Source organism: Gallinula chloropus, assembly GCF_964237585.1.
Source record: "Gallinula chloropus genome assembly, chromosome: Z".
Classification (NCBI taxonomy): Eukaryota; Metazoa; Chordata; class Aves; order Gruiformes; family Rallidae; genus Gallinula; species Gallinula chloropus.
Window position 1 is genome coordinate 80,157,570 of NC_140089.1, and position 19,238 is coordinate 80,176,807.

The 19,238-nt window shown below is 43.0% G+C and overlaps 1 protein-coding gene across 1 annotated transcript in view; it reads right to left on the bottom strand.

Annotated features, from left to right (window-relative positions):
* The window catches only part of DNAI1 (dynein axonemal intermediate chain 1), a gene marked incomplete at its 5' end in the record, with an annotated part of 179,210 nt that overhangs the window by 126,537 nt on the left and 33,435 nt on the right, over nt 1-19,238 (bottom strand). The window contains 4 exons of the mRNA XM_084278606.1: nt 3,755-3,798; nt 5,831-5,948; nt 6,776-6,860; nt 18,106-18,243. Of these exons, the coding sequence (XP_084134732.1) occupies nt 3,755-3,798; nt 5,831-5,948; nt 6,776-6,860; nt 18,106-18,243 (385 nt within the window). The remainder of the gene's footprint in view (nt 1-3,754; nt 3,799-5,830; nt 5,949-6,775; nt 6,861-18,105; nt 18,244-19,238) is intronic.

Here is a 19,238-nt window from a genome sequence, read left to right on the forward strand (position 1 = left end):
CCTTGTGCCAAGGAAACACTATTAGCATCAGAAACCACATGCAAATAAATCACTGGTGAAAACTACAGAAATAGGAGACAAAGGCAAGGGAGAGGCTAGGGTCCTCTTTGTAACAAACTCACCATGCTGGAGCGAAATGGACCCACAGCAAACAGGGGACCTTTTGTTTCAAAAAAGTATATTTTGGGCAGTAGGAAAAATGTGTTACTTGTACCTTGGCAGCGCTCCCAAACACACGCTGCACAAAAGATTGGTGATGTAATTATGGCCACCACAGCTCCAAAGATGTGGGTTCTGTTCCTGGCTCTACACCAGCCCCAGTGTGACTCCAAGATTATTTATTCTGGTGAGGATACATCTTGCCTGTATCAGGAATAGTGTAACCAGCAGCAGTAGGGCAGTGATAGTTTCGTTGTACTCAGCTCCAGTGAGGCCACATCTTGAATACTGTGCTCAGTTTTGGCCCCCCCTCCACTACAGGAAGGACGTTGAGATGCTGGAGTGCATCCAGAGGAGGGTGATGAAACTGGGAAGGGTCTGGAGCACAAGTCCTGTGAGGAACGGCTGAGGGAGCTGGGGATGTTTAGTCTTGAGAAAAGAAGGCAGAAGGGAGACCTCATCACTCTCTACAGCTGCCTGCAAGGCAGTTGCAGAGATGTCAGGTTTAGTCTCTTCACACAAGAGAGAATGGCTTAAAATTGCACCAGGGGAGATTTAGATTAGATATCAGGAAGAATTTCTTTACTGGAAGGGTTGTCAAGCACTGGAGCAGGCTGCCCAGGGAGGTGGTGGAGTCACCATCCCTGGAGAGATGTAAAAGGTGTGCAGATGAAGTGCTTACAGACATGATCTAGAGATGGACTAGTGAGGGTTAGGTTATGGTTGGACTCGATGATCTAAAGGGTTTCTTCCAACCCAGGTGATTCTATGATTCTATGCCTCACTTTAGCTGTCAAAGAGACAAGCATCTAGGCTGGGTGCTCTGCCTAAACTCATTCTACAGTCCACCCCTTCCAGAGGGCTACTTGGCTCCCCTCTTGGTCACCAGGCTTACAGCAAGATGGCTGGCCTCTGGATGTGCTGATCTCTCACTGCTGACTAAAGGGGAAGCTTAGGACAGAGACTCCTCCTAGCTGTTAGCTGGGTAAGACTAACTATGCCCCTGGTGCCTGCTATAAAAATGGGATAAGAAGTCTTCCAGATCTCTTGTCCACTTTGATGACAAGACACTGACTTAGGGGCTGCCCTGCTCTGTATCTATACACTACCCTTGGTACAGACACTGACAGAACTAACTCAATCAACAAACACTCCTGCACAACTCAGTAAGCACACATCAGGGTCCTGTTTGGTGTAACAAGTTAAAACAGTCTTCAGGGGCTAAGCAGGGAGGTTTTCTTCCTTGTGCTTCTATCTGTCCTCCTGTGCCTGAGTGGCCAGTGTGAAGGCACTGCCCAACTGTTACAGCCTCTGAGCACAGAGAGTGTAGTAGTAGTAGTAATAATAATAATAACAAAATAATAATAATTTGCTGTGCTGTACAAGGTGAGAAATATCCTGAACACTTCTCACCATGTTTTCTTTTACAAAGGATAGTTCTAATCTGCTCTTTAGACTAGCTGCTGCCTGCTGAATTAAAGAGATTGTCAGGCTGATTTAGGCTTCTTGGCATGCTAACAAGAACATTTCCAGGACTCAGATGGAGTGGACTTCCAGACAAAAATACCAGTTTAAGAAAAGAATGAAAAGTTGCAATATTGCAAGCAGAGCACAACCCTTGCTAGTATAAATGAAGACAACCCATATGTTTTCACTGTCAGAGCACAGGAAAATTCATGACATTGACTATTTGGGACCACACCAAAGGTACACCAAAGCCAAGTAACTTATCTCAAAGAGTACTGAGCAACAACTGCTTAAATACTGTTAAGAATGTCTTCAAATATAGGTCTATCTCCTTCTGTGTACTCAAGAGCTTTCAGCAACTCTCAGTTACCAACTTACTGAATCAGATGGTTTGTCCTTCCAACAGCAAACTGGCCTCCATGAATTTACCATCTAACCTGTTTTGAATTCATGTGTATCTCTGTTTTTCTTTCTTTTTTTTTCCCTGAAGAAAAGTTCCACAGTTTCATCATGTATCACACCATTCTGTCTCAAATTTGTTTTAGTCCTGCTTCTCAGTAATTTCATAAGGTCTCCCTCATTCTTCTGTTATGGGCAATAATGACTATTTGTCCTCTTTTCACTTTCTCCATGCCACTCAGGATTCTACAGACCCATACAGAATCCCTCTCTCTTGTCTGCTTAAGAATCCTAACCTGTTTAAGTTCTGTGATTCCAAAGTAATTAAATATATATAATTATTCATTTATATATATATACATATATATATATATATATATATATATATTCTGTTTATCCTTTCTAGACCTTTTCCAATCCTCCACAGCCTAACACATTCTTCTTTGGAGCTCACAGCCAGAACTGCACACAGTAATCAAGATGTCAGTTTATCACAGGTTTCATTATGCTTTCATTTTTCTATTGTTGTTTCTACAGTTTTTTATATGTAGTTTTCTATTTCTACTTTATATAAAAAAATTTGTTTTCTTTTTCTTTCATAGTAATTCCCATCAATTTTTGTTTTGCCTTTCTGAATATTACTGAACACTACCAATGTTTAAAAAGAAATGCATACTTGAATGACTTCAAGATCGCTTTCCTGAATAACAGCAGTCTCCTTGGAGCCCAGTGTTGAGCTTTTGATCCCCCCACACTGTATATTTCTCAGCAATGAATTTAATTAATCATTTTATCACAGCTGAGAGACCTCATTGTTCATTCAAAAAGGTGTTCCATTAAAATAAATACAAAAAAAATGGCTTTGGTAATTCAGACTATTCACAATAGATTCTAATTTTTTCAGCCCAGAAATCTTTAGCACAAATGTCCACCTGTAATTTCCAAGTGCCTATCAATTACCTGAAATGGCTGGCAGGCAAAGAAATAGCTACTGGAAAGGCTCTCTCTTAGACTCCTCCAGTCTCTGTCCTCCACAGAGTATTTCTAGGGCTGGGGTATTTAAGATAAAAATTTTAGTGCCAAGTGATGCTACCTGAAATTCTCAGTCACTGTAGTACTATTTCCTAAATGCAAGAGCAGCAATACTAAATAGACATTGCTCTGGAGTAACACAGCAACCCCTGAAACTTATGTTCACTGTTGCTCAAAACTATCCCACGTCCTATCCCAGACAACACAGCAGGGAAAGTGCCTCTGCACAACATCCAGGCCTGATCTGCCTTCATGGAGAGCTTATCCTTTGAGACACCCCTAGAAGGTGTCACCTAAGAAGAAAGCAATAAAGAAGTCTCTTAGGATTAGCTTTTGGCAAAACATATCGTCTTTCATCAATTAGAAGGACAGGAATAGAGAATCTGGAGCCCATCAAGTAAGAAAAAAGGATTTAGTGCTTCTAGAGGCAAGTCCTTGACTGAAGGGGGAGTCAACACTGTCATAAACCAAAATCCCTGGCTAACACTGCCTATACATATCCATTTCTGAATGTTTATGTCATGGAAGGTAAAGGCATAATCCCTATCTTGAGTTAAATCTCAATTTACTGCTTTGAAATTAGACAAGTCCTTGCTATGAGATGCAATCCATGTCCCAGAGTATTATGTGATTTGATCTCAGTGCACCTGTTCAATATTTTAAATCTCTCAATGATTCTTTTGCACTTGTTACTTACAGGAGCCATACCCCACTGCAAATAGGTCCTTGTACTTTGGATTCCTGTAACGAGAAAACATATAGAAGATTGCATTTATTATTAACCATACAGTTCTACAGAAAGGCACAGAGTTCCACATATTCATATCAAAGTCCATCCTCACAGGACTGCATACAGTCTGAGGGTTTGACCCTTTGAACATGTGCACTAGTGAAGTTTGTGTATGACTACTTCTTCCAGACTCAAGATGCATAAAAAAAAAGCACATCAGAAGACCACAGCAGTAGATGAAAAGGATAAAAAAAGGATAAAAAGGGCACACAGACAGACATGATGTCAATCTCCAGCACTTCTTATGCATTTCATAATAATGGAAAGTTTACTTTTAAAAATGAGGTCTTTGAGGAGAGGAAACAGGCAGGAATGTGTCAGGTTCCATCTTTCAGGGACAAGAATAAAGGAGTCTCTAAACCACAACAGAATAATACCCAATAAAGTTACTTTCCCTACCCACTATTAAACAAAAAGGGATGCTTCAAGAGGCAGTTACCTCTTCATGAATTCATGATCATTCCCACAGACCAGGAAAGGAAATTCCCTACTGACCCAGTTGGTGAACGGTGCATTTCTTGAGGCATCCTGACTATGAACATTTAGTCATCTACTATGTGTTCTGTTTTCCTTTTATTTGAGAAACATTTACCTCCTTCAGAATTTCTGCTGTGTGTGGACAGTTACTGAAGGGTTTATTTGGGATAAAGGTCAGCACTGTTGCTGTCTCTGAGCTCACACAGCACAAGCAGTGCATAACAGTTCTGTGAAATGAATGTATATGAAAATTATCTAATGAGGGTTTTCTCTGACTTGCTATTCTGAGCTGATAAAATAAAATCACTTCTCTTTCATTTCTCCTCTCCTTTTTCACTTGGGCTAATACCTAAGCATCCTAATGCTATTGCTCTATCCACTAAATGCACTGTCACTGCTAACAACGTGAAAACAAAAATTAAATTGGAAAAGCTTATTATATAAGGCAATTTGGAGCAAGTCTTCCAATTTTGGGGCCATATAATTTCCTAGAGACAAGCAGCACAAGCTACCTATAAAAGATGACTTTTCTCCCAGTTTTATACCTCATTTTACTGTTATTTTGTAATTCTCACACAACTGCATATTCTATTAAAGTGTAATTGCTGCAGTGGCTTGAAATGACAGAGAAATTCTGCTCAGTCTCTCCATCGCTCTTCTCTGGCAAGACACAAATGTGTTTACACTTCCCCACAAGCAAGTGAGAGGAGGTCTAGCTGCAGGAGACCACAAGGCAGGAGCTGACTACGTCTGTCTCATGCTCAGTGCGTGAGCAAAGCCAGTTCTGGAGAGATCCAAGAACGTTGAACAGTAAAAGGATTCATTCAGGCTGGTAAATTTTTCATGGTAATAACCATGGTGATAACATCTCAGAAAAAGAGGGCTGGTTTGAAAATACCAGTGGTTTGTTCTGGCCTGGCCAGAAAGAAATATGCAAAAGTCAACTGCAGAGTAAATGCCCACTGAGCTCATCTGTGTAAGATGCCAGTACACAAATTCCACTCTTGTCTGGGCAGCAACTGGATATGTGTTGTGCATAAAGGTCAGTGCCTCAGCACCATATAGTCTGTGGTGATACCTATCTGGCACATGCAAGGTTTGTATTTTCCTTTCTGCTGGTTTAATTGTTCTTTGTTGATACTTGCTAAAAATATAGCCATTATCCCTTCTCCTCCACTGCAAGAGATTCCTACAGCTTATTATCCAAAGATAAGACATGTCTATCCCACCTTTCCCAAGATGAGTCTCTTCTTTGCTCTGCCAACTACACTCCCTTTGCCCCAGTGCTGCACTGAGCCTTCACATTTTGCTGCATGGCACAAGCCTGGCACATTCAGCCTTACATAGGTGTTTTGCATCCACCAGCAGTGTCCCGGTGCTGACAAAGCAGCTGAATGTAATTATTCAAACCAGTGTTCACAGAGAAAACTGCCCTGCCTCGTAAGGTGCCACGACATTACACTCTGCTCCCCTGCGAACAGCGAAGTTTGCAATAAGGAGACTTACCAGGAGATGGCAGTAACTGCAAGTCTCTTGGTTTTGTCATACTGGAACTTCCAGAGTGGGAGGAGTGTTCCTTGCTGGTCTCTGAATTCATCTGAGGCATCCTCAAAATACTTAAAATCTTGAAAAAATTAAAAATAAATAATTTTTTTTTAAAAAGGTCCTGGTGAATAAATCAGAAACAAAACATCACGGTGCAGTGATGCAGGGAAGCAGGGCAGCTTTAAAAACCACTTATCCTCACGGCCTCTGTGCAACCCAATTGCTAGTACAAATGTGCCTTGTTCCTGAAGCCTCAACTACCAACAAGCACCTCAGTCCTGTTAATGCATTTTACCCAGCAGCAAGTGCTCTCTCTCTCTCTCTCTCACACACACACACACAAGCTGGTGATCTAAAAGCAGATAAAGGATGAGCAAGAAAGCAGAATCCCAGAGTAAGGAGTGAACTCAGTGAACTCCTAGAGGGAGATGAGACCTTTTTTGCGGGGGGGAACTGAGCAGAGGTAGCAAAGCCCTTGCAAAGTAACACTGAGACTGAGTGTGTCACCATGGCTGGGACCTGTATGCCAGCAAAGAGGTGCTCAGCACTGGCTGCTGTTACTAGCACCTGCATCCAGAAGGGAAGTACCTGCTGAGGGAGGGAAATGCTGCAGAGAGGGCAATGCTGACCAAACCTGCTGGCCCCAGCGTGCGCAGAGCAGGGCTGATGTGGCATCCCCTCTGAATGCCTGCTGGCCTGTTTGCCTTGTGTGAGTCAGCAGGTTCCCAGCCCTGCTTGTCTTAGCTCTGTTTCATTTCTGTTTCATTTCTATGCCATGCCATGCCATGCCATGCTATGCTATGCCATTTCATCGCATCCCATACCATCCCACCCTTGATATAGCTGCGACCACTCATCTGCAGGGGTTCTGGACTGAGTCAGAGGCATCTCCTAGCAGGGCCACACCTTGTGCAATGTCATCAAATGTGTTCTGGTTCACCATCCGCTCCATTATTTTAACAGCCTTTGAGATCTTGATTATACCATCAGTCTGTTGAAAAGAAAAATAAGGAAGATAAAATATATGTGTTTGTATCTATTTACAAATCCTTTAGACTGTGTTACTGAAAAATTTGAGTCCTTTGACCTTGAATACAGGATAATCTGAAGGTGTTCACACCAGCATGTACTGATAAGGGCACCTGAACATGCTCAATGACGTTACTGTACGTTTAGCAGGATGCCAAACTCAGCTGATCTGCAGTAACATTGGTGTTTGTTCCTGATTTAGCTCAGTCAAATTATGGAACTTATCTGTGAAGACAGTTAGAGTCTTGTCTTCCTCAGCTAATTCAAGCTACCTCATGATGGGATAAGCTAAAAGCACACACACATGATCCCCCATGTGACTTGACAACAGTTCATTAGCTTCAGCAACGAAAACCTAGATCACAAAGTCACAGAACTGCAGCACTTGGAAGGGGCCTCCAGAAACCACCAGGTCCAACCCCCCTGACAAAGCAGGTTCCCCAGGACAGGTCGCACAGGAAGGTGTCCAGATGGGTCTGGAATCTCTCCAGAGAAGGAGACTCCACACCCCTCTGGGCAGCCTGTCCCAGAGCTCTGTCACCCTCACTGTGAAGAAGTTCCTCTGCATATTGGTGCAGAACTTCTTGTGCTCCAACTTGCAGCCATTGCCCCTTGTCCTGTCCCCACAGAGCACTGAGAAGAGGCTGCCCATTTCCCTTCATCTTGATCGTGCATGATCATCCTGTTGTCTCTATCTGGAGGACTTTAAGGTCTCATGTGTTAGATAAAAATCACAGGATTTAGCAATATGTCAGTCAATCTCTGGGTAATTCCAACTGGATGCATTCATATATCCATAACCTCATACAATATATTACTAACTGGCAAAGGATGGTTTGCTGACCACCTGTAGATATCCAAGTACTGGAAACATTTTGGGGAGTGGCATCTTGCAAGGCCAGCAGCCCCTGGGTAACTGTACCAGTATTCTCACATAAGACAAAGGCTGGCTAGGAAACTCTGCCAGAAATAGCAAACTTTGGTAAGGACATAGTAAAAACGTGACTGATGAGGAAAAGGTAATTAGTGGCAGCTTGTTGATATCGATGGAGGCAAGGGTAAAGAAAGGACAGAATCCAGGTGGTTGGGGGAAGAAGCAGCATGGACAAATGGAGAAAAGAGAGCATAATAGGGACTGTTTGCCTGTCAGCAGGGGCTGGTTGGTATGTTTGTCTGACAGAGCCCTGTGTCTGATCACCACAGCCTTAGAGTCATCCTTTTACTAATCTCTATTCCTGTTTTTGATGTGAGTGTGCACTCTATCCTGCTTGTGTTTATGTGCAGTCACCAGCAAAATCCAAACTGGATTAACCTGCAAGTAGGAGAAGAAGCCTGAGTGCTAGAAACTGTCAGGACAGAGCTTAGAAGTCTCCAGACTCTGCTGGGGCTATGAGGATGATGCCAGCACAACTCTGCACAGCAATGTGAGAATGTCAAGGCAAATGCAAAGTGCTCAGACAGCATGCTGCTCCTTGGACTTGAATCATCATCTATGACAGCTGCCCCAAAGCTCTATCAGTGTTTCAAAGCCTTTCATCTTCAGACCCCTGGCAGGGACTAATGACTGCTAGCACAGCATGATTTCCTCCACAGTGCCCATGTTGAAAAGAAACTCACCCTTGACACAGTTTAGAGAGTGCTTTGAACATGAAAAGAAAAGGTGAAATCACTTGCCAAAACTACACCACACACCCAGAACCAAAACCAAAGCTTCAGATTATGTGTGTCCCAGCCCTCTGCTTCTTTCTTGGGCTGGCACAGACTCAAGAGAGACTGAAAGTCATGCTTGAGCATGAAACCCAGAGGACTACACAAAGTGGACATGACAATGGGAAGGAAAAAAAATCTATAATCTGCAATATTTTTTATAAATTTTTGATTTGCCCACACCTTCTGTAATGTATGCAGTCATCTTCTCCCATCTCAGAAGAGATGGAAGTAGAACTTGGAACCAAGTTCAGAGATCTGGAATGGTTTCTGTACGAGGAAAATCTGAGTAGGGTTGGACTTTCCAGGCCGGAGAGAGATGGGTTGGGAAGACATGAGAGGTGTATGAAATCCTTTCAAGTATATTCACTAGACATAAGGAGTTCATAAGTATTAAGAGAAATTAAAGAGAGAAAGAAGGAGGATGCTTGAAACATCTGGAGTAGAAATTGATACCCTCAATAGCTGGGATTTCTCTCTTTTGACTTTACGTTGCCATTATTGTTGATGACAGGTTGGCCATGAGCCAGCAGTGTGCCCTGGTGGTTAAGAGAGCCAATGGGATCCTGGGGGGCATCCGGAGGAGAGTGGCCAGCAGGTCACAGGAGGTGATCCTCCCCCTCTACTCTGCCCTGGTCAGGCCCCACCTGGAGTATTGTGTCCAGCTCTGGGCTCCCTGGTATAAAAACCACAGGGATCTCCTGGAGAGAGTCCAGAGGAGGCTACGAAGATGATTAAGGGCCTGGAGCATCTCCCCTATGAGGAAAGGCTGAGTGAGCTGGGGCTGTTCAGCCTGGAGAAGAGAAGACTAAGGGGGGACCTAATTAAAGTTTATAATTATCCGAAGCAGGGGATGCAGGGGGAATCAGCCAGCCCCTTTTCAGTGGTGTGTGGGGACAGGACAAGGGGCAATGGCTGCAAGTGGGAGCACAGGAAGTTCCACACCAACATGTGGAAAAACTTTTTCACAGTGAGGGTGACAGAGCCCTGGGACAGGCTGCCCAGGGGGGTGTGGAGTCTCCATCTCTGGAGATATTCAAGACCCGTCTGGACGCCTATCTGAGTGATATGTCCTAGGGAGCTGCTTTGGCAGGGGGGTTGGACCCGATGATCTCTCAAGGTCCCTTCCAACCCCTACAATTCTATGATTCTATGATTATAGCTTCTGCCACAAGACCTGTCTTCCTCTAAAACTCTCCTTAAAAACAACCCAACAATTCACCTTTGCAAACACTTGCCCAGCAATATTTGGGTCATGCCTATAAAAATGTCACTGTCTGCCACCAGTATATCGCTGTGAGTAAGCTTAATTGGCAGAGGTTAAATGTTGAAAAGGTTACAATTTGATTTAGAAGAAGAGAAGCACAATAAACACTTCACTCTCCAGTACTGTAGAAGTCGCAGTTAGGAGAACAGAAAAGATTAAGAACGGATCCCCTGGAGTCCTGCTGCTTCATCCTGTGTGTTAGGCAGGCTGTCTTCCATTCACTTACTGTGCAGGTAAAAATATCTCTTCTCTTTTAACAGGCACCTGCTGCTTGGAGGCGCTGGGGCAGAATGGCAGTGCTGTACCCTACGCACACGAGCAGGATCACAGTTCTTGTTCTCCTACACACCCAAAGAAACCTGCACTGCAAGCATCCTGCATTTCCACCCCGAGGCATCATGCTGGACTGAGGAACAGAAGGCTGAGTTTATGTGTTCTCAAAGATGAATGCTAGATCCTGCCTCATCCATAGTTTGTCAGTACAAAGGAGGCTTTAAACAAAAAAACCTTGTAAATACAGAAACAATGCATTATTCAATGAAATTTTTCCTGCAATGAAGGAAAATCTCCAGATGAATCAAGAGCTTTAGGTCAGCTTTCCTGTTAGGTAGCTATGCTGTTAGCAATGCAGCAATGAATAACTACATTTTTGGCATTAAACTAGATGAGGGTATGTTATTTTCTCATTGGATCCTGTCCTATTCCATGTTTGATTTATTCTGTATGCTACTGAAATAAATCTTTAGCAGAAGCCATAGGCCTGTTTTATCCTTTTTTTTAAAAAAAAAAAAGATCTGTTTGAAACTCATTTTTTGTAGCAGGCCAACTCTTGGCTGGCTAGGCAAATGTAATTAGAGCTCACCAGCTAGCAAATTTCTTTCGCTTACTTCTGTGCATAAATAATTTTTAGAACAGCAATAATGTTAATTGAATCATATGTAAGATGGATAATGGGCCAGGACTTCGAAAATAAATGCCTTGGTCTTGCTCTAGTATTCATTAATGCTAATTGCTTCATATTTACCTCTCAGCAGCTGGCCAGCTGCAATGTGTAACTCCAGTAAACTGAAGCATGAAAAAGGCTTCTGATGGTGTCTATTTGTGTAGCCAGGAGAGGAACCCCACTTGTGTTGTTGCAGCCCCTGGGTCAGTCTGAGATCTCAGGATAAGCCCCATTGTGCTTTATCTTGGATGCAAGCACAGCAGCTTGGGCGTCAGACACTCTCTGGCCTCACCTGGGCCATCTGCTGCCTGCATCACCTGCCAGAAGGACTCAGCAGTAGTTGGCCAATGGAATTGGAGAATGGAGAATACTGACCAAAGTCTGTCATCAATAAACCCTGTAAATAGTGACCCAAAAGTCAGGCCTTCTGAGCTCCCTGCCACCACAGTGGGCTGTGTGACCCAGGATCTCCACTGAGCTGTGACACCTCTCAGAGGAGATTTCCTGAGGATTCAAAGGACATCTGTTGCCAATTTTGTGAGGAGTCAAAGGCCCAATTTCATAAGGTTCACTGACTGTGCACTGATGAATGCCAGCAAATAAAAATAATTCAAGAATCTCATGAAAATGGGAATTGTAATCATAGGTTAAATGTGTGTGTGTGTGCAATCTGGTTCAGAACTGTCTGTCTGTCTGTGTGCAGTTTGATTCAGGATTGCTTGTTTGTGCATTTGACCATCACCTGTGTGTGCAGCCCTGCTTTAAGTTTTGGGCAACTCTTGCCATTCTCAAACCTTTAACTAAATTTTGGTGGCAGCAAATTCCCTTGAATCGCCTGTTAAACTGGTAGATGATTAAATGCTATTAATAATTGAACCACCTAATCTTGTGATCTACCTCAAAAATATTAATAAATGCTAAATTACTGCTAAACCACAGCCAGTAACAAAACCCTACTTGTGCCAGCAGCCTAAAACCAGTGCAGTATCTGCTGGTATCTCTGGCAATACACGTGCTGCAATGCATGTACTGACAGTGACAGAACTAGCTTGCAAAGGAAAAAGCACTGTACAGTAGAGGGGGGTTGTCATCTCTTTCCCAGCACTTTAAACACCTACTGCAAATCCCAAATAAAGTCTCCCAAGTTGAATCCTGTCAAGTAGTTTCTCATTTCCAGAACTGTACTCATCTGTTCATTTTTACTGTTTGCTTTTAGCTCTCCTACTCTGCAAATAGCAGACTGAAGACAAGGGAATTGGTAACAACTCGTCCACTCTTTGGGATGTGCAGGAACAGGTGAATAATAATGCGAAGGTTAATTGCATTAAAATTTCAGATGTTACTCCAAAAATAACTGTGGTTATACAAGAGATTGAAAATGGTAATTATGACCCTGTGGGCTGGGCTGTCTCACCAGGCATAGCTCAGAAAGTTGTAACGCTACAATGGGATAGAGGAGTCAGATGTGACCATCCACATTTCTCTGATAAATTTTGTTTGGACTTTTTAAGAAACTGTTCAACCACTTCTGCTTCAGCAGAGATCAGAGACTGTTCCAGTGCTGTAAGTTCCAGTTTTAATATATTCCTAACTGGTTCACATAGATCTGCATTTGTATCAACGCTATCCTCTGCCTCAGTAATTCTCCCTCTTTGCTACCTATCTCAGATTCCCTCTCCACCTTTGCATTACCAGATAGATATGCTAAGATTTTTTACATCTTTTGTATTCTAATATTTTCAATTTCTATGCAGGCATGCAATCTATCATCTTTGAAAAAGGATGATCAAAATCATGTGTTGCTGTAGTACTCCAGATAAGGCAGCACCTCGCCTTACAGAACAGGAATAGTATTCCCTGCTACCCCTCACACAATAGATTCCAGCAAGGTACTTGTCTTCTCACAGCCACATCAAACTCACCAATCAACACCCTCATGTTTCTCCCTGTCCTTTCAAACTGTAAGCCCTCCCCTTTGCAAAGATGGCTTTCATAATCCAAAATGCAGCCTTCCTCTCCACCGGTTTCCCCACAGTCTGTACTAATAACCAATTTTCTGGTTTATCTAATCATTTCTTGAAGGCACTGTAGCAATAACTTTACAGAAATTCAGATAGATTATCTTTACTATAATTTCCCTCTTAAGGGAAACCACAACTGTTCTCTTATCAAGAGATGAGATTATTTGGACACAGCCCACCTTTGGTAAACATGCTAGCTTATTCCATTTAATATTTACTCCAAATTCTCTACTCTCCTTCCACATTAATTCTGTTGCCTCATACACTGTTAAAGGTCAGACTAATGGAACAATTTTTATATCTCTTACATAAAATATATCCTTGTTATACTCCAATTACATAGCTCCACCCCTCTTTATATAGATTAATTCAAAATCCTTACTATCAGACTTGTCACTTCATGCCTTGCCATCTCAGGGTGAGAGCAGCTAGCCTGCACCAACTTAACTGCATTCAGGTCTTCGAATTTTACTTCTACCTCAGATACTGCCATTGCTACACTCACACAACATGAGGAGGGTCATACTGGATCAGACCAAGAGTACCTCTGGGCCATGATTCTCTCTGTAAGCTGAGCCATAAGCAGATGGCTGAGGAACAGTAAGAACAGGACAAGCAGCTACAATGCTTCTATCTACTTCTCTGCGCTTCCAACTATTTTCAGCTCAAAATTTTTTTGTATCATTCCTCTTCAGTATTCTGTGTTCTCCATGTTCAGTTTGCTGCCACTAGGGAAAATTAAGGAAAAGTTTCCAATGTTGTATCATTACTCTTGGATGTACCACATACTCTTCTCTCCAGATCCATATGAGCAATTGACATAGAGAAACATTTCCAAGACTCTCTCATCACAGTCTCCAGTCAAATACTTTCTGTCATTCTGACTTTTCATAGAATCACAGAATCACAAGGTTGGAAAAGACCTTTAAGATCATCAAGTCCAACCATTCCCATCCTAAGCTAAACCAGATCCCAAAGTACCTCATCTACCCTTTTTTAAAACATATCCAGGGAAGGTGACTCAACCCTCTCCCTGGGCAGCCTGTTCCAGCCCCTCACAACTCTTTCAGCAAATTTTTTTTTTTTCTAATATCTGATCTGACCCTGCCCTGGGGCAGCTTTGTGCCATTTCCCCTTGTCCCATCTCCTGTCACCTGGCTGAAGAGACCATCCCCCACCTCTCTGCACCCTCCTGTCAGGCAGCTGTAGGCAGTGGTATCTCCCCTCAGTCTCCTCTTCTCCAGTCTAAACATCCTCAGCTCCCTCAGCTGCTCCTCATAGGATTTGTCCTCCAGCCCGTTCCCCAGCCTGGTTGCCCTTCTCTGGACTCGCTCCAGGACCTCAATACCCTTCTTATGGTGAGGAGCCCAGAACTGCACACACCATTCACACATATTCTTCTCTATGCTGTTGTCATAGTTGAACCCCAGTGGGTACCTAAGCATCACACAGCAGTTCACTCAATGCTCTGCAGTCCAAGGAGAGGGGGAGGAGAATGGAAAAAATCCACCTCATGGGTTGAGAAGATGACAGTTTAATAGGATAACAAAGGAAGAGAATAATAGTAACAGTAATAACAACAGTAACAATAATACAAGTGATGCCGAAATGCAATCACTCACCACATGGGAAAGGAAAAAAACCAATTCAATACCAAGTGGAATACAACACTGTACTGTAGGAAATATCCCTTTGGCCAGTCTGGGTCAGCTGTCCTGGCTGTCCTCTCCCAGCTGCTTCTGCTCCTGGCAGGGCGTGAGAGGCTGAAAATTCCTTGAATTAATGTAGACACTATAACTCCCTGGTAAGAACTGAAAACTCTGTGTGTGTTGCACACATTATTTTCATACTAAATCCAAACCACAGCACTATATGGGCTCCTAGAAAGCAAATAACTCTGTCTCAGTCAAAAGCAGGACAACCATTCTCATCACTTTTTACAAGAGCATGTAAAAACAGGACAGGAGGGAATGGCTACAGACTGGAAGAGGGTAGATTTAGACTAGACATATGGAAAAAATTCTTCCCTGTGAGGGTGGTGAGGCTCTGGCACAGGCTGCCAGAGAAGCTGTGGCTGCCCCCTCCCTGGCAGGGTTCAAGGCCAGGCTGGATGGGGCTTTGGGCAACCCAGTGTAGTGGGAGGTGTCCTTACCCACAGCAGGGGGGTGGAACTCGATGATCTCTAAGGTCCCTTCCAACCCAAACCATTCCTGGACTCTATGATCCTTCTTTCTGCTGGAATCTCTGTTTATTTCCATTCATTTTTTCTGTTGGTTGCCTCTCTCTTCTGCTTGCCAAACCACATATTCATTCAGCAGGTCTGGTTTTGGCCTTTTCAGGCAATTGCTAGGGGAAATCCCATGAGACTGGGTACTAGAAAGAAAAGGGGCCCAAGGTAGTTGGTTTATATTCAAGGACCACTTCTTCCAAGATCAAGATTAGAGCATTCCAACAGATAGGAAATCAAGAAAGGGAGACAGAAGACAGAAGCAAAGTCAAGGGACCTGCACAGAGATCCAGCTTTTAGCCCTAAATGGCAAGATGGGCATCGTGAGATCCCCATGGATGTGACCAACAAAACAGCAACTGTGACTCCACCAACTAGCAGAAAGCAAACATGAACTTTCTTAAGGGTTGTGGGTTTTTGGAGGATGCAGGGTCTACATCATATTTCGATGACCAGCCCTATCAGGTGAACCAGAAGAAGAACTATTTCAAATGGGCTCTGGACAACATCAAGCTTTTGAATAATGAAACAGAAAATAGTCCACACAGTAGCCCTTGGGCCAGTCTGGGCAGGCCCAGATGTAAAACAAGTGCTCTACACTGCAGCCAGGGATAATGGTCCTACCTGTGGTCCCTGGCAGAAAGCACCAGAGGAGATCCAAGGTCAACGTGTGGGTTTTTGGAGTCAGGGCTACAGAGGATCTGAGGCCAGTTACACTCCAACTGAGTGTCCTTAGGAATGACAGGCAGGGGAGACAAGGAGGCCTGTGTGAATGAACAAGGAACTCCTGGGCAATCTCAAATGCAAAAAGGAAGCCTACAGAGGGTGGAAGCAAGGACAAGTAGCTTGGGAGTAATGCAGAGAAACTGCCTGAGCAGCCAGGGATCGGTTTAGGAAAGCTAAAGCCCTGGTACAACTAAATCTGGCCAAGGACATGAAGGACAAGAAGAAATATTTCTGTAAGTCAGTGATTAAAGTAAGGCAAGGAAAGTAGTGGGCCCCCTCCAACCTCTGTCATTCTGTAATTCTGTAACCCTGAAACATTTAACAAAGGCTGCCTGGTTAGTCAACACTAGGAGATCTACCAATTGAGCTGACCCTGCCCAGTCAAACCTTCTACATACTGTTAGAAGGGGATGAAATCCCTGTAGTGCACATAGGGAAGACAGACTGGCTTACTCCTGCCCAGGGCAAAGGCAAAGCCATTCATGGGATTGCTTTTGCTCAAGAGCTTGAGTGCACTTGGATGATGCAGAAGGATCAGAAATCCTCTGTGTGCCTCAAGGGGATCTGATTTGGGATGAGAATAGGCAATTAATTAAATTGTATGATGTTAATTGCTACATAATCCTGTATATAATCACTTGGGTGCTGGTTACATGCCATATCAATGGTATTGTTGTAGGCACCACCCAGACTAATGACAAATTAACTTTGATGAAACTGGGCAAGGTGCAGCGATGAGAGAACCAGGGCTGGTTTCAGCATGCAACAATGCAACACCACACACTATCTCTCCTGCCCTGACAGACTGTTATGACAGATGGAGCCCAAAATCATGGACTAAATTAACTGAATGGACATTTTAGAAGAATAGCCTATAGAATGCAGGAATTATATGGGTGTGTATATATGAAGAGACACAAAAAGTCATGGTGATTAATTGGGATGTATTGGGAAGTGTGGGACCTGGGCATGACATAGATATATAGAATAGAATAGAGGTATAGAATATGGTGTGGATCTTGTCCTGGTTTCAGCTGGGGATAGGTTTCATTTTCTTCCCAGTAGCTGGTTTAATGGTGTACTTTGAATTTAGAATGAGAATAAAGTTGGTAACACATTGATGTTTAGTTATTGCTTACAAGTGTTTACAATTAAGTCTATGATTTTTCAGCTTCCCAGGCCCTGCCAGAGAAGAAGCATGAGCCTTCCACGGGAGATGCACAAGAGGCTGGGATGGGACACAGCCAGGACAGCTGACCAAACTGGCCAAAAGGATATTCCGTACCATTTGCCATCATGCGCCGTGTATAAACTGTGGGGCGTTGGCCAGGAGGTGGTGCTGTGGCTCAGGAACTAGCTGGGCATCAATCACCATGTGGTAACTGTGCTGTGCATCACTTGTTATGTATACTCTGTATTATTATTATTACTATTATTATCATCATTATCATCATCCTCATCATAGTTGTTATTATTATATATGATTCCTATGTATATTCTATATAATTGCCGTTGTTGTTATTGTATTCCTTTTCTGTCCTATTAAACTGGTTTTATCTCAAACCAGTTTTACTCTTTTCAAGTCTCTTCCTCATCCAACTGAAGGGGGAGCAAGTGAACAGCTGTTTTCACTGCCAGCTGGGTTAAACCACAACAGACACTTCTGCCACTTCCCAACTAAAGGAATAAACGATTCAATAAAGATCCCCCTGCAAATTAGGTCAAGTCTCCCAGAATCATATTCAATTTTACGTATGTAAGCTTCAGTTTCAGTTAAATATTAACTTCCATATAAATTTCTGTTTATGTAAATATACATATATATAAATAATAAAACATCATAATTCAAATAATAAAAAAATAATGAAATAAGTTTCTACAGTACTTTAGTAACATTTTGAAAGAATTCTAAATTTCTTTGCATTTCAGATTGGATGTTTATACCTAAACCTCTGCATCACTTAGAATTACTTGAGAAGTCACAGTGTTTCTCTCCTTATCTTATTATTTCATCCTTATATGCTAATAAAAAATGACACACAAACATAATAATGTACAAAAAAGAAAGCCACAAATCTCACTTGAAATCAGGTTTGAAGACACAATTGTGGCTGTTCTCATAAAAAGTACAGCAAAATGGAAATCCTGTTTTGGAAAAACAGTTCCTAGCAAAACCTGATTTTTACATTTCTTAGGGTTGTAACTCTCCAACTGAGGATAACTAGCCACCACGAGTTGCTAAATTTCACCTGACTTGTACTATGGCTCCATCCACCATCACTATGAGCAGACTTCTTCCAGCATTATGGAACATACCTGTGACTCCAGAGAGGTTAACTTTCTTCCCTTCTTATTCTCATCTTCTGTCTTTGCTATCTGAGCTTTTGTTTTTTCTTTCTCTTTTGACTTTTCCATTTTCTGGAGCTCTTCCACATAAGCATCATAGATCTTCCACTGACAGACAGACAGAGGCAGGATTTATCAGAACCTGATTATACTGATTATAACCATCACAAAAATATGACAGCCCTCACAACAGCAGCATTGCCACTGGAATCAGCTGAAGGAAGGTGGCCTGTTGCTGAAAAAGTGAATGATTGAAGCCCAGGATTTTTTTAAGGTTGATGGGGCACGTTTGTCTTTTAGGAACACGTTACTGCATTCTTAAGAATTTCCTTCCCCCAACACTCTTCTGGGTGCTTTGACTCCACCTCATTTCTGTAGGATTTGTTTGGCTAATTTACCAGTCTTTAATAGGAAATATGCATTAAACATCTGCTTTATGACATTTCTCCTGTGGTGTTGGAAAATTAAAGTGTAGCTGCTTAACACACTTTAAATCTTGGACTCCAACTCTGCAACATATGATCAAACGGAAACTGAGAGCAGTTCTACATCTTCTGCTATGCCACATGCCAGGAATGGCTTACTTGAGTACAACCAAAAATAATATTTCTACTTAAGAATTATTCATTACTATTGGAGTGCTAGTAATGAAGCAGCTTCATTATTTTCAGGACAAAACAGTGTGGCCAGTAGGTGTGGAGAGGTGATTGTGCCCCTGTACTGGGCATTGGTGAGGCTGCACCTCGAGTGCTGTGTCCAGTTCTGGGTCCTCACCATAAGAAGGATATTGAGGTCCTGGAGCGAGTCCAGAGAAGGGCAACCAGGCTGGGGAAGGGGCTGGAGGGCAAATCCTATGAGGAGCAGCTCAGGGAGCTGGGGATGTTCAGCCTGGAGAAGAGGAGGCTGAGGAGAGACCTTATCACCACCTGAAACTACCTGACAGGAGGGTGCAGAGAGGTGGGCAATGGTCTCTTCAGCCAGGTGACAGGACAAGGGAAAATGGCACAAAGCTGCCCCAGGGCAGGGTCAGATGAGATGCTAGGAAAAAAGTTTTCACCAAAAGAGTTGTGAGGGCCTGGAACAGGCTGCCCAGGGAGGGGGTT